Source organism: Corythoichthys intestinalis, chromosome 15 (assembly GCF_030265065.1).
Source record: "Corythoichthys intestinalis isolate RoL2023-P3 chromosome 15, ASM3026506v1, whole genome shotgun sequence".
Taxonomy (NCBI): domain Eukaryota; kingdom Metazoa; phylum Chordata; class Actinopteri; order Syngnathiformes; family Syngnathidae; genus Corythoichthys; species Corythoichthys intestinalis.
In genome coordinates this window covers 47675348-47692129 of record NC_080409.1, presented here as the reverse complement: position 1 = coordinate 47692129, position 16782 = coordinate 47675348, and the positions used below count along the sequence as shown (strand labels likewise).

The window sequence follows — 16782 nt, the reverse complement described above, 5'->3', positions numbered from 1 at the left end:
CCTTAGTCTGAATTAAATGGTATTATATAAATACTAGCGATGTTAATCAATACAATATCTCCTGTCTTACGTCGATTGACTTCAAGTAAAAAGCGTGGACCTTGACTTAAGCACTTTCAAACGAGACCAACCAGTGGCACGTCGGTGACATAATTACAATGTGATGAGGCTTCAAAGATGAAATGCGCGCAGGACGCGTCAAATCTTTTAAGGGTTAAGCCAGGGGTCCCCAAACTTTTTCCTGTGAGGGCCACATAACTTTTTCCTTCTCTGATGAGGGGCCGGGTCAGTTTGTAACAGAAAATGTTAACGATTGCAGGAGTGCCTAAATGTAAAAATTTATTGTTTTTTCAGAAAGCCACAATCAAAAACTCTTTCTGAATTCTTCACGGAACAAAAGTAAATATAATATATAGGGCTGTCAAAATTATCGCGTTAACGGGGCGGTAATGAATTTTTTAAATGAATCACGCTAAAATATTTGACGCATTTAACGCACATGCTCCGTTCAAACAGATTAAAATGACAGCACAGTGTCATGTCCATTTGTTACTTGTGTTTTTTGGTGTTTTGTCACCCTCTGCTGGTACTTGGGTGCAACTGATTTTATGGGTTTCAGCACCATGAGCATTGTGTAATTATTGACATCAACAATGGCGAGCTACTAGTTTATTTTTTGTTTGAAACTTTTACAAATTTTATTAAAACGAAAACATTAACAGGGGTTTTAATATAAAATTTCTATAACTTGTACTAACATTTATCTTTTAAGAACTACAAGTCTTTCTATCCATGGATCGCTTTAACAGAATGTTAATCATGTTAATGCCATCTTGTTGATTTATTGTTATAATAAACACAGTTCTTATGTACAGTATGTTGAATGTACTGGACTGTCTCAGAAAATTAGAATACACAATATTCTAATTTTTTGTATATATACACAGGACTGTCTCAAAAAATTAGAATATTGTGTATTCTAATTTTCTGAGACAGTCCAGTATATATCCGTCTTGCCTCTTATCTTTCCATTCCATCAATAATTTACAGAAAAATATGGCATATTTTAGAGATGGTTTGAATTGCGATTAATTACGATTAATTAATTTTTAAGCTGTGATTAACTCGATTAAAAATTTTCATAGTTTGACAGCCCAAAATATAATACAATGTAACATAATATAATATAATATAATATAGTATAATATAATATAATATAATAACACTATTAATTAAATAGACAATAAACAAATAACCCTCTCTGGGTACTTCACAGAAAAAAGCCAGGAAATAAATAACACAATGGGTGGGGGGTATTCAGGGGGCCAGACTAAATGTGGAGGCGGGCCGTAGTTTGGGGACCCCTGGGTTAAGCTATCCAATACTATTTTATTGGGATGGATAGCAGCAATCATTAGGAGCCAGATTTTTTTTGTTTTTATGCCCGAAAAGTGGAAAAAATGTATTTTAATTGATCTATTTTCATCTATTTTAAAATGTAATCTCTTTCCCTCCCCCTATTTTTCGCTATACTCACTACAGAAAGAAAGTCTTTCTTGTGGAATATTCTATTGAGTGACTTTACCAGATTTTCTCTTTTTGGCTAAAAACAACAACAAAAATCCAAATGAATTACTTTTTGACTTTTTTTTTTTTTTTTAAACTCAAATTAACTAATGTATTCATCGCCCAGGCCTAGTATATCTATACAGATCTCAAGGGATTGAGATCCTTGTCGGAAAGCCCCCTTGGTAGTTATGCTTTAAATAGACAGCAGGGAATTAATCAGTGCTCCCCAACTGTGTACTTCTCACCTGCAAAGGTGTCTATTATTTGGGCGTCTTGGAATTGTCACGGGTAAATTGGAGTCTATCCCATCTAACCCCGGGATACCCATTTTGAATAGGCCAACTCAAAAGACTATCACAGCACGTGTTCCGTTCAAGGTTTCTTAGAGTACTTTGTTTTATACACATAGTTTGTTGTATTGAATATAAACAGAAGAGGGTAGCCTTGATCGGTCCACACGAGGATTGCAAGAGTTTTTTTTAAATGAAATGCCTCAATAAATCTTTTTTATTTCTTATGAAAGGTTTCCAGAGCTTTATTGATGAATTTGTCAAGTTAAAGCACCACACAGAAATTAATACACATTCTTTTGTACTTTGTTTTTCCTTCATTTGAAAAAGTGGCCATTGATCATTGATCTGGAGTAGGGCTGCAGCTATACAATATTTTAGTAATCGAGTAATCGACTGAAAATTTTATTGATTAATCTAGTAATGGGGTAAAAAAAAAAAAAAAATTGGTAAAGAGCAATTATAAATATACAAGGGAAAACAAGACATTTCATCTAATATTGAACCATTTTTGGTCAATCAGTGTCTTTATTTTCGATGTACATTGTTGAAAACAGCCAACAATAGCATCTCAGATGTGACTAGAATAAAAAAAGACTAATTCACTGCTTTCACTCAAAAAAAAAACTTGTACCTCTTATAAAAAAATAGATATATTTCTTAATTAAAAATGTCATTACGCTTGATAACACACATCACGTAAAAGTTAGTTGTTTTTCCCACGTGTTTCAATTGAATTTCCATTTGTGTCAAGCTATTTTTAAGTTAGTCAAAACCGTAAGTCCTGATAGGATTTGGGATTTTTGCAGTGTTCAAAATAAATGTATGATACCTGCTGTATTGGAGCACATTAGGACCAGTGCTACTTGGTGTTTTATCTAGCAATGACTACTGAGCTAAAATTGACAGTTCACAGTATTAAGTTTTTATTTTACACCCTCATCACTTTACAGCGCTGTTTTCACAGATTAAATAAAGCCTGTATATAGGACACGTTAGCCACGCATCGACAGTGGTCATAATTAATAGAGACCTAGCCCTCAGCAGGGGTAACGTTACGTGAACGAGTGACAGTAAGTTAATCTTATTTGTTAGCGCTGAGAAGTCTACTGCTTTAAGATGGTGGCTGTTTACTAACGCCGCTGCTAACGCCGCCGAGTCTCATTTCGCATCTACAGTAATTTTCGCACTATAAGGCGCACCTGACTATAAGCCGCTGCACACCAAATTTGACAAGAAAACCACATTTGTTCATAGATATGCCGCACTGGACTATAAGCTGCAGCCGTCCTCGCTGTATTATGGGATATTTACAAAAGATATTAACCGGTAACACTTTATTTGACTGCGGCATCATAAGGCTGTCTAAGTCCAAATGAACCTCCATGAAGCTTTGAACCAATTGGCTGCAAAGCTTCATTGCTTCAAGAAGCTTCATTGGGCCATCACTGTTCCCTTAGAGGAGACAGTCAACTTCTGCTACCACCTGCTATCAACACTGTTGTTGTTCAACATGCCTCTTAGCATGAATTGCATCTCTACAGATGTAAATAACAATGAAAATTCATGTTCTGTTCTAATTATTTCTTTAGTTACTGTCCTAGTTGTTTCATTAATTGCTACATTAACTGGTTACACTTTATTTGACAGTGGTACCATAAGACTGTCAATAAACAGTCATAATTTCGACATGAGACTGTCATGAGCATTAATGAATGTTTATAACAGATGTCATTTAGTGTTATCCGGCAAATTTTCTCACTTTTGAATTGACGTAAAAAAGCCGAGATGGACATAAATGGAGTAAGTGACATAGTTTGCCAGATGACACTTAATAACATCTGTCATAAGCATTCAGCAGTGCCCATGATACTGTCATGTCATGATTATGACGGTCTTATGACGCCGCTGTCAAATGAAGTGTTAACTTTTAACACAAATAAGCCGCACTGGACTATAAGCCGTAGGATTCAAAATGAAGGAAAAAAAGTAGCGGCTTATAGCGCGAAAATTACAGTAGTTCTACATGCACGTATTATCTATGAGACTCATCAGACGCCACCTGCTACCACCATTGCATCATCGGGCGTAGTTTTTAGCAACGTCGCCGTAGTTTGTATCGGCTGTCGGCTGCAGTTAGGTTTTTTTTTTTTAAATTCTTCCTCTACACACATGACATCAGCGCGTTGTCCCGCATTAAAAGTAGTCCGGGCAAACCGTGATGCTTAGAGCTGGCAAAATTAAACGTTTCCTTTAGGTGAATAAAATTACTCGGATCAGTTTTTAAACTCGAGTTGCTCGAGTATTCGTTTCAGCTTTAGTCTGGAGCAGGCCAATAGCGATAGCTGCTTGGCATGCAAAGTGATCACGTGTCATCACACAACAGAGAGTGTAGTGAGCCATCCAAGACTGCTTTTTAACACAATTGACTCTGTTTTAAACCCGCACCCCACTGTCTTAACTGATGTGTCAGGTGCCACTTGTGAGGAGTTTCTCGCTTTCTTTCAAAACAGTCTCTTCGGTCAGGCAAAATGTCTGCAATTCGGGTATCTCATCAGATAATCTACATCCTCCAGAACTGCTCACTGTTTTTGAACAATTTGATCTCCTTCCATTGTCATCTCTGTCTGAAATAGTTAGTGGCATGAAACCCACTAACTGTCCGTTAGACATAATTCCAGCTGGGCTTCTAAAGGAAGTCTTTAGTTGCCTCGGACCAAGTCTGCTGGCTCTTATAAATAACTCTCTCAGTACCGGTTCTGTCCCAGCTGCCTTCAAACAGGCTGTAGTCAGACCCCTTCTTAAAAAACCCCATCTCGACTCCTCCGTGCTGTCCAATTTTAGACCCGTCTCCCACTTGTCTTTCCTTTCTAAAGTTTTAGAAAAAGTTGTTTTTATTCAATTGCAAACATTTCTAGAGACAAACTCCACCCTTGACAAGTTTCAATCAGGCTTCAGGTCCAGACATAGCAATGAGTCAGCACTGTTAAAAGTGCACAACGACATTGCACTTTCTGTAGATAACGGAAACCCAGCAATCCTTGTTTTACTAGATCTCACAGCAGCATTTGATACAGTCGACCACACAGTCCTTGTATCTCGTCTAGAACACTTTATAGGTATCCGTGGTAAAGCTCTACAGTGGTTTAAATCGTACCTGGAACATAGGACCTTCTCAGTAATGATTGGGGAATTTTCCTCCTCACAAACCTCTCTGTCTTGTGGGGTGCCACAAGGCTCCATTTTAGGGCCTGTTCTCTTTGCACTTTATCTCCTACCTTTAGGATCAGTTATAAAAAAACATAATATCTCTTTTCATTTTTATGCTGATGACCTGCAGCTGTATCTCCCCCTGAGACCCAACGAACAAACTGCTCTCACTAAATTAATGGAGTGCATATCCGATGTGAAGCAGTGGCTAGCGCAAAACTTTTTACATCTTAACGAAAGCAAAACTGAATATATTACTTTTGGCACACCTTCCATGTTAAATGCCCTTGAGCCCAACCCTGGCACTCTGGCTCCCTTTTTTAAAACACATGTTAAAAATCTCGGAGTGATATTCGATTGCAGGCTCAACTTTGAAAAACAGATTAGTTCTGTTGTAAGAGCAAGTTTTTTCCAGCTCCGTCTCCTGGCCAAAGTGAAGCCTTTTCTTACTCGCCACGACTTGGAAAAAGCAATTCACGCTTTTATAAGCTCAAGGCTGGATTACTGCAACGCTCTTTATGTTGGTCTTCCCAAATCCTCAGTTTCTCGTCTCCAACTTGTTCAAAATGCTGCTGCTCGATTTTTAACAGATACACCTAGACGTGAACATATTACCCCCGTGCTATCATCGCTCCACTGGCTTCCAGTCCATTTTAGAATTGATTTTAAACTTTTACTGTTTGTTTTTAATTCTATTAATGGCCAGGCTCCTTCTTACTTATCAGAAATTTTAACCATCCGTAACTCTGGCAGGAGTCTTCGCTCTACCGGCCAACTTCATTTGCAAGTCCCAAGGTCCAAACTCAAACAGTGGGGAGACCGATCTTTTGCGGTTGCTGCACCCAGGTTATGGAATAGTCTTCCCCCGGAAATCCGCACCACTACAAATTTGGGCCTTTTTAAATCTCGTTTAAAGACACACCTTTTTAGACTCGCCTTTCCCCAAGATTAGTTTAGCCTGGTTTTATTTCTTTAGGGTTTTTAATGTTTTCGGATTTTATCTGTTTTATTGTTTCGTTTGGTGTCTGACTAATCGTGATGCGATGGTTCGTTTTTTTTCTTTTCTTTTCTTCCTAATGTCATTTTATAACACTTTCCTGCCTTTTATTTACTATGTGCCATGTTTGTCTTTGTTGTAAAGCACTTTGGGGACCTTTCGGGTTTTGTAAAGGGCTATATAAATAAATTTGATTTGATTTGAGCGTCAGGAGGAAAAAAAGGCTGTAGTCAAGTGTTATAATACTGGACCGGTAAATGGTATCGGCGCCCTCTTTGTTGGTACTCGTCGATACCACCGCCTAACCCCCGCCGATACTGGTATCGATATCGGTGCATCTTTAGTAATAAGGCAAGATGGTGGGAGAGTGTTAAGTAACATTATGCAGAAGTCTCAATTTTGGTAACCCAAAAATGACTTCGGTAATTATGCTATAAGGCCATTGATATGTAGGAGAAACTTTAGTTCTTAAAGGGAATCTCAGACTTGAATTTGTAGGCTCTAGTAAGCCACAATTGTTCTCTTTTACTAAAATATGTTAGAAGAAACGCATAAATCTATACTATTTAGTTCATGTTTTGACCTACGGAGGGCGCCATGTTGTATGGACGCTCGGGGTGATGACGTATATTGATACTATCACTCGACGAATAGTACTGGGTTACTGCAATTCGTACTACGCGGTGAGACGACAAACACATGCGCTCATCAGTTAAAAGCGGCGAGTACTTACTATTTGTGTTTTTATTGAGTCTTTCATTACCTTTCCATTGCCTCAAAATACTTTTTGCATGTGTTTCCTTCTCATACTTTTAAGCATTGTTTTTTTTGTAGTAGCTTTAAAGCAAATTGTTGATATGTTGACCACATTAGTCACGTAGCATATGTTAACCACCCTTATTTGATATTCCTACGTTTAAGTATTTTCTTAAGGCATCTTTAGTAAGTTCTGTCTGTATGCATCTAAACAAAATAAGCTGAAAGCGCACGGTAGTACTTTGGGTGTCAAATTCGCCTCTTGTAAGACGTTTTGCCGGTGTAGCACATTTTAGCAGAACGTTTTTTTTTTCCCTACTCTCGTCACGTCTCATCCCATCTTTCCTGTTCATTTGGCTTTTGCTGCTTGTTTTGTGAAATATCAACAGTGCTGTCATGCTCATTCATGTTCCTCCTGGGTTCAAATTAGTGCTGCAACGATTAATCGATTACCTCGAGTATTCGATTACAAGAAAAGATTCGATTAAATTTTGCTGCTCAGAGTATTAGTTTAAAGTGGTGTTGTAATGGTTTGTTTTGAAAGTGTTAGCATTTAGTTGTATTGATTTGTTGGATACACTGCCCTCTAGTCTGCCTCATTTCACATGGCTGAATCCAGCTACTCCCTGTTAAGACCCAACATAAGCTAAATTTTTGTTTGAGATCATGTTTTTTATTTCAAATGTAATTTAGTTTATAGGTATATTTAGCAGTTTTATATGTGGTTGAACAATTTAAGAGCATTGGAAAAAAAAAAAGTTAGCATTTTTATAGCCTTTAAGCTAGCAGACTTTTGCTATGTAAGTTAGCCAATTGTTCTTTTGTTGTACATAGATCCTCATTTATTAATTTTTAATACCATTTGAGGCTCAGCTATTTTAATATTTTATGTCCTTTTCCGATTACTCGATTATTCGAAGGAAGGAGTTCATCGATGAATCGACTAATAAAATAATCGATAGCTGCAGCCCTAGTCCAAATTGAAAGGGTTGAACAGATGACATGTTTATGTCACTAGAGTCGTACTCTGGAAGCCTGGCAGCGTAACCATGTGACCTCACCGCCTTGCGACGTCAACAACAATGGCGACCTACTAGTTAAACAAATTTTACAAACTGTATAAAAATTTAAACTAGAGCTGAAACGAATACTCGAGCAACTCGAGTAACTCGAGTTTAAAAACTGATCCGAGTAATTTTATTCACCTCGAGTAATCGTTTATTTTGACAGCTCTAAGCATCACGTTTTGCTCGGACTACTTTTAATGCGGGACAACGCGCTGATGTCACGTGCGTAGAGGAAGAAGCAAAAAAAAAAAACTTACTGCAGCCGACAACCGCTACAAACGATGCCGACGTTGCTAAATACTAGCCCGCACATACTACGTTAGTTGCAGGTAGCGTCCAATGAGTCTCCTAGAGATCACATGTATGTTAAACTAGATGCTCAATGACAGACTAGGCCGCGTTAGCAAACAGCCGCCATCTTAAAGCAGTAGAGCGCTAAGCGCTAATAAAGAGCGCTAAGCGCTAATATATAAGATTAACGTTACTGTCACTACTAGCTCACCTTACGTTAGCCCTGCGGAGGGCTAGGTTTCAATTAATTAAGACCACTTTCGATGCGTGGCTAACGTGTCTTACATACAGGCTTTAACATAACATAGCGTTGTGGAGTGATGAGGGTGTCAAATAAAAACTCAATAATGCTAACTATCAATTTTAGCTCAGTAGTCATTGCTGGATAAAACACCAAGTAGCACTAGTCCCTAATGTGCTCCAGTACAGCCTGTATCATACATTTATTTTAAACAGTGAAAAACTCAAAATCCTATCAGGACTTACAGTTTAGACTAACTTAAAACTTAACTAGAACTTAAAAATGGCTTGACACAAATAGAAGTTCAATTGAAAAAGGTGGGAAAAAATCCTAACTTTTAAGTGATGTGTGTTATCAAGCGTAAAGGCATTTTTAGGTGTGTTTATATATATAATATATATATGTATATACTTTTTTAAAATAAGATCTAAAGGTTTTTTGAGTGAAAGCAGTGAATTAGTCATTTTTTAAAAATTCTAGTTACATCTGAGATGCAATTGTTGGCTGTTTTCAACAATATACATCAAAAATAAAGACATTGATTGACTGAAAATGATAAAATGTCTTGTTTTCTCATATATATCTATAATTGCTCTTCACCTGAAAATATATTTGTTTTATCCGATTACTTGATTAATCGATAGAATTTTCAGTCGATTACTCGATTACTAAAATATTCGATAGCTGCAGCCCTAATTTAAACATCAAGAGGAGTTTCAATATCAAATTATTTAAACTCATAATAACATTTCTCTTTTAAGAACACTAATTTTTCTATCCGTGGATCCCTTTAAAAAAAAAAAAAAAAGACTTTGTTCCAGTAAAAATGAGGGATTTAAAAAAATTCTTAATTCATAAAGAGATGGCAGTTTTACGTAATGATATTTCGCAATCATAGGCTTAGGACGGGAAATTGGTCTTTTAAAATGATACAACATAATTTATCAAATAAAATTGATACATATTAGTGTTTAATTTAGTGAAGAAACAATGTAATTAAGTGGCAACACAGTCGCCCTTTTAAAGCAGCAGAACACATGAATACAGGGTTATACTTAAATACATTTAGAAGCGATGTTGCCAACTGCTAGACATTTAATCACAGTTGATTGTTCAATCATAAAGCATTTCATTCTTACTAAATGTGCTATGAATATGACGGTTCATTTGGGTGACTTTCTCTTCCTAGAATGCAAGCCCCCTCGGGCCTAATCAATAGCACTTTTAACTCCAGACATTGTCAAGTGGGATCACCTAGGTGCAGTCTAGTGTCTCACCTCTGTCCCAAGTGAAAAGGCCTTGTGAATCTCACCTAAATATGATTGTTCTTATGGGAAACCTATTGTCATTCTAGTGTGTAACCCTGTATTTTCCCTCAGGCACTTATGCATTATGCTGGGAGCAGGAACTCCATAGACCACGGTCTTCCGCTTCTTGAGGTCTACTGCCTATCAATAAACTGCTTTGCCGCCGCCCGATCACACCTCACTGCAGAGTCGGACAGAGTCACTCTTGTTTTGAAGAGGCTAGCTCTGTAAGTACAAGTGTTTAAATTGGAAAAAATGTGTTACTACTTTTGGCCATATTATTACTCAACAAAACTTACATGCACATGGCACTGACCAAACCATGCATTTGTTAAGGGAGAGCATTCAAGGGAGTACATTCAAATTGATAAATATCGTGTAAAACCAAGAGACAATTGACCTAATATTCAGTTGTTCATGTATAGTTGGAAGTTGACCTTTCCTGTTACACTCAAGGTCATACTTTCGCCCAATGTAAGTGTCTTATATGGTGGGGCAAAAAAGTAGTTAGCCACCAATTGTGCAAGGTCTCCCACTTAAAAAGATGAGAGAACCCTGTAATTTTCACCATAGGTATACCTCCACCATAGACTTCATAATATATTGACATGACACTGGGCACAGGGCCGATCCGTAGGGGGCCTATTTTCAAAAACTTCAAATTCAAATATTTTCAAAACCAAAGCTGCTACCGACCTAAGACCAAAACAGGCACCTTACCTTAGCCATATATGAGTCTCCATGAGCAGCGTCATCAAAAAATTCAAAGTCGTTGCCTTATAAAATCCGGATTACAAAACTTAAAATGTCTATAAAATTCTCAGATTTTACATTAGATAAACAAAAATCACGAAATGCAGAGATAATCACCTATATTTCCAGGATCAGTAGCAATATTTAACATAAGTTTTTGCCCAAAATAGCAACCTAAATTTTTTAAAACGGCTAATAAATCACTCAATTTTCACATCAGAAACTTATTACTTGAGGAAAACTTGCAGAATCAATTATAAATAATTTACAAATAGATTATTGATAAATTCTATATGCAATCACAACTTATTATAGGATAGAATAGCCCTTTATTGTTATTATACAGTTGTATAGTTGTTGTAGTGAATGAGGCTAGTGGCCGCCTGACGTAAACGGAACTTTTCTGGTGAAAATTCTTGTGAATAAATGCTTCAATGCCCGAATTCTTCATAGATATGGACGTGAAACAGTCTCAATTCTTGTTTTAGAGCAAAGAAACCGTGCAGTTAGCGTTTATTTTACGTAAATGAGTCAAAGTACAATGCTACTCTGTTAGCGAATGAGGCCAGTAGCCGCCTGACGTAAACATAGCTTTTCTGGTGAAAATTCTTGTGAATATATGTTTAAATCCCCAAATTCTTCATAGATACAAACGTAAAACAGTCTCTATCTCTATTCTTGGTTAAAAGCAAAGAAACCGTGCAGTTAGCGTTTATTTTACACAAATGTCGAAGTACAATGCTACTCTGTTAGCGACTGGGGCTAGCGGCCGCCTGACGTAAACAGAGCTTTTCTGGTGAAAATTCTTGTGAATAAATGCTTAAATCCCCGAATTGTTCATAGATATGGATGTAAAACGGTCTTGATTCTTGGTCAAAAGCAAAAAAACCGTGCAGTTAGTGTTTATTTTACGTAAATGTGGCGAACTATGATGCCAATGCACCAGCGGCTGATTTCTCCCATTGATTTTTTTTCACAACGTTTAAAAATGCATGTATGGTATGAAAAATATAATAATTACCTTGAATCCTCGAACAAATCACTCCTGAGACAATCCTTCCTGTTTGTATGTGGTACAGCTATCCTACTTCTTGAAAAATCCAAGCTTAAATGGACATGAGCGTGTGCCGTCTTCGAATGACTATTACTAAATGAAGCTCAGCCCCCTATAGTAAGGCAAAGAATGACGAAGTGTCAGGTCAATAGTTTTGAAGTCTACGCCTCAACTATGTGAGAGAGAATGGCTTAGATCGTCAGCCTAGGAACGGAACTCGTTTGTAACCCGGGAACTACCTGTATTCATGTTTATTGGAGCTTTAACTAATGGATGGAGTCACCACTCTGGCACGACCTTGTTTTGTAGGGGAAGCGTGAGCTTTCTTAAAGATAAAATGAAATCCTTTGTTGTCACAACAACAACATTTTCTAACAAAATTCATGACTGAAATGCATTTCAGAAGATTATTCTAACAAAAGCAATTTAATAGTCTTCCAATGTACTGACACCAAAATAATTGCACATGTCAAGAGAGATGGATTTCTCATGAACTAATTATGATTATTTACACCAGCATTTTCACTCTTATTTCATGCAGAAGCTGTTTTGAACTATTTCTGTCTGTTCCGGAAAATGAAATCCCTTATGAGGCCTGGGTTCAGTTTCACCAATCTGTTCAGGTGAGAGGACCTTTGTTTATGTTGTTAATCAGAGCAACTGAATAGTGAATATTGAAGCTTCATTTGCATGTTTTGTATTTTAAGACCTTCTCTGCCAACCAGTTCTTTAATTCATGTACCGTAATTTTACCGCAATTTTCGGACTATCAGCCACTACTTTTTTCCTTCATTTTGAGTCCTGTAGCTTATAGACCAGTGCGGCTTATTTGTCGATTTATTTAGCTTAATAGGTAACACTTCATTTGAAAGCGGCGTTATAAGACTGTCATTAGACTGTCATTATTATGACATGACACTATCATGGGCATTACTGATTGCTTATGACAGATGTCATTCAGTGTCTTCCGGCAAATTATGTCACTAACTCCATTTATGTCCAGCTCGGATCTTTTACATCCATTCAAAAGAGAGATAATTTGCCGGATAACACTAAATGACATCTCTTATAAGCATTCATTGATGCTTATGACAGTGTAATGCCATAACCAGTGTTGTTAATCTTACTGAAAAAAGTAATTAATTATAGTTACAAATTACTTCTCCCAAAAAGTAATTGCGTTAGTAACTCAATTACCTGAATGTAAGAGTAATTAGTTACTTGGCAAAGTAATTGGTGATAATTACTTTTTTTTTTTTCCCTCAAAAAAAAAAAAAAAAAAAAAAAAAAACATTGGCCACACTATGTGAAGTTTTTTGTGAAGGTTTTTGGTACAATTGGCCCGAGCCCAATTCTTTACCCTAATTTACCCTTTACCCTGAATCAACTGTTAAAAGTTGTTAAAATTGGTCCCATTATTGCATTTGTTCCCTTCGCTCTTTCGACATATGAAAGTTTTAAAACTGTTTCATCATTTAAAGATAGATTAAAGTCAAGATTTTGCCGATTTAGAAGTATTTTAGATAACAAGTTACTTAGGTTCGCTAGGAAGGTTCTCTACAACAGAGCCGTCCTAAAAAGTCTACTGCTTTAAGATGGCGGCTGTCTACTAACGCATTTAGTGCCATGCAGTGTTGTTAATTTTACTTTAAAAAAGTAATTAATTACAGTTACAAATTACTTCTCCCAAAAAGTAATCGCGTTATTAACTCAGTTACCTGAATGTAAGAGTAATTAGTTACTTTGCAAAGTAACTAGTGATATTTTTTTTTTTTTCTCAAAAAAAAAAAAACACAGGTCACACAATGTGAAGCTTAAAGGGTTTGGGGGGACAATTGGCCCTAGCCCAATTCTTTACCCTCCACTTAACTAGACACAAGGGTATTGCGATAACTAGCTAGAAACCTTTGCTATGTGTGGAAGTCATTTAAAGTTGTGAATCAATCGTTAAAGTTGTTAAAATTTCTCCCATTATTGCATTAGTTCCCTTCTGTCTACTTTAAACATGTGTAAGTTTAAAAACTGTTTCATCATTTAAAGATAGATTTAAGTTAAGATTTTGCCGATTTAGGAGCATTTTAGATTAAAAAAATTACTTAGGTTCGCTAGGAAGGATCTCAACATCAGGGCCTTCCTAAATTCCTGAGAGGTCTACTGCTTTAAGATGGCGGCTGTTTACAGCATGTAGTCCTTAAAACATGTTGACAATGCAGCAGTGTCTGTCATCTGCATCTAGTTCTATAATATGATATCTACCGTGTCATGTGGGCGTAGTTTGTCGGCTATGGCTGCAATCAGGTATTATTGGAGCCACCTAGCATCGCGGTTGCAACGGCGTCTTCCCCACTCCTGCTCTGCTCTCGTCCCCGTGAGTCCGTTTCTCTCAGACTTTTTTTTTTATTCAACCAACTTAGTAATGCATAGTAACGCACGCCTTTCCCGCCTCAGTAACGGTAACGGCGTTGCCAAGATGAGTAAAGTAATTAATTAGATTACTCATTACTGAAAAAAATAACGCCGTTAGTAACGCCGTTATATTGTAACGCCGTTATTAACAACACTGGCCATAACTATGATTGTCTAATGACAGTCTTTTGGCGCCACTGTTAAATACAGTGTTACACAGTACCATAACTAGCAATTAGTAAAACAGCTGCAAAAGTAACTGCAAAAAAATAAGCACAGAAAACGAATTTTGATTGTTATTCACATCTGTTGCGCTGCAACGCATGCTAGGAGGTATGATGGATGACACCAGTATTGACGGCAGGTGGCAGCAGAGGTTGACTGTCTCCCCCAAGGGAGCAGTTATGGCCAAATGATGCTTCTTGAAGCAATGAAGTTTTCCAGCCAATTGGTTCAAAGCTTCATGGTGGTTCATATGGTCTTATGACAGACACTTATAATACAGTGAGGACGGCTGTGGCTTCTCATCCAGTGCGGCTTATCTATGGACAAATGCCGTTTTCATATCAAATTTGGTGGTAGGCGGTTTATAGTCAGGTGCGCCTTATAGTGCGGAAATTATGGGTTTTTTTTTTTTAGTACAGCCAGCCATTTTTAAAGTGCAAGCCAAGTTTTTGCTCTATGACAATATAATCACTGAACCAACAAACACAAACAATACTGTATTGGTGAAACCTCAAACCTGGTTAAAAAAAATATATTAACAAACAAAAACAAGGCTGATTTAATTTCTGAAGTTGTCAACTTTGTCATGATCACGGCTAGGGCTGCAGCTATTGATAATTTTAGTAGGTGATTAATTGATCAACTAGATAGTTCAAATAATCAATGAATCGAATTATGAACATTTAATGCGTTGCAGAATAGATTTTAGGAGATTTAAACAAAGGCTTGCTAAAATTACACTTTCAAAAGAGCGTTAAATGCGAATACAAAATAAAATTCCCAAGTGTTCCTTCAAACTATGCGGGATTGCAATTTTTATTTAAAAATGAAATAAAATACCTGAGCTTAGCCTCAAACGGTATAAAAATAAATAAATGAGGATGTCAGTAGAACAAAAGAACAATTGGCTAACTTGCATAGCAAAAGTCCGCTAGCTTAAATGCTTTAGTTTTTTACAATGCTCTTAACAAATCGTTCAAACACATATTCCCACAAAAAACTGCTAAATATACCTAAAAACTAAATTCCGAATGCATTAAAAAAAAAACGTTAGCTCAAACAACTCAGTGACAGCCAACGGGCACTTTTAATTTTTTTATTAATAACAAATCTTAATTCTAGGATTTAGTTATTTTTCCCATACTAAAGTTTTTTTTTTTTTATTTTTTTTTTTTTAACAACAGGTAAGGTAACCGTGGCAGTCAGATACTATTTTAATTTTTTTCAGGTCATTTATTGTCAGAGGGCAAAATGCCACGCTAAAAAAATAAGTGAAAATATCAAAATGGCTTACCCCTTCGTCCTCTGTAGGACCATGGCGCCCAACAAAATGTTAACTGCATATGAAATGTGAATGTCTTCACCTTGCTGGCGTTAAAATGGTCTTTTGGACAGCCACGCAAGTTGATCCATTCTTCACATTTTTTTTTCCTCAGAGTTTTTGGTTTTGGGAAACGTATGAAGAAAACATCCTTCATATGTCATAATGTCTAGAATCGTTCGTACAAGTTCAATAGCAATGGTGTGTGATCGGCATGTTCTTTTTTGAAAGATTACTGGAGAAAACAAGCAGAAATAAAGTGGGTTGTATGAGAGGGCGTGTCTATAGTGTCCCACTTCCGCGTTACGATGGCGACGTCACAGTTTAAAAATAGCATTCGTGCGGTACGCTATTGAGGCACAGTGTTGTTTGGTGTTTAGTCTAATGAAAAGTGTTGCTTCCCTCCAGATTGCACATGACACCTTGATACAGTATGGGAGTACAGACCTTCAAGCTTTACTACAGATCACAGGAGAAGGAGGTGCATGGAGCAACCCCGTCCTCTCTGCCCTCCTTTCAGGCCAGCCAACCATCCAGCAAGAAGGTTAAATTTAAAATAATTGTCACAAACTACAGCAACTTTAATCTTGGCATCATATTGTCCTGTTGGTCATAGCTTGCTCATATTTGTAGTGGACTTTTTTGTGTGTGTTTAGTTGATCAATACATCTGCTTGGAGGGCGAGGGCTTTATGGAGATGCGAGTAAAACATCTGGAGAAGATGGGCGAGGTCGCCAAGGCTGTAGTGCTGGCAAAAGCTTGCACGGACTGCAGCGCCATTTCCAACCAAGCTACTTTTCGTCACACATACGTCTCTTTGCTTTGCCAGCTGCTTCCCAATGAAGAAGCCATCATGGAGGTAAAGTGGGCAGGCACGGAATTGTTGAAAACTTGTTTTTCTTTCTAATCGCTCCCTGAACACTTTCTCATGTAATGTGCGCATTGTTAAGTTGTTCTGGAATGCCTCGATGTTTATATGACCTCCTGCTCACATAATACTGAACATTGCTGCCTTACAGATATCCAGACAAAACTGCAAAGATGTCCTTGAGATTACTTCCAACTTAGATACTGAGGGCGAGGAGAACACTGGCTTTATCTTGTGCACAACCTTCCTAACGCAGCAGCTTCAGCAGCCCAGCCTTGACTGTTCTTGGTGAGTATTCAGCTTGGGCTGAGGCCAAAATGGATGTTGGGCTCCTAGTTTCACCATGATAAGTGGTTGCTGTCTTGATGGAATGTTTACAAGAAAAAAAAGGAGTCGAGTTGTACTGTTCTGTTTTTATTTGTAGGAA

The 16782-nt window shown here is 37.3% G+C and overlaps 1 protein-coding gene across 1 annotated transcript in view; it reads left to right on the top strand.

Moving 5' to 3' along the window:
* Window positions 1-16782, top strand: part of rlf (RLF zinc finger) — a 31107-nt gene that overhangs the window by 1780 nt on the left and 12545 nt on the right. Inside the window, exons 2-6 of the mRNA XM_057859561.1 lie at window positions 9801-9955; window positions 12077-12158; window positions 15896-16031; window positions 16144-16346; window positions 16507-16643. Of these exons, the coding sequence (XP_057715544.1) occupies window positions 9801-9955; window positions 12077-12158; window positions 15896-16031; window positions 16144-16346; window positions 16507-16643 (713 nt within the window). The remainder of the gene's footprint in view (window positions 1-9800; window positions 9956-12076; window positions 12159-15895; window positions 16032-16143; window positions 16347-16506; window positions 16644-16782) is intronic.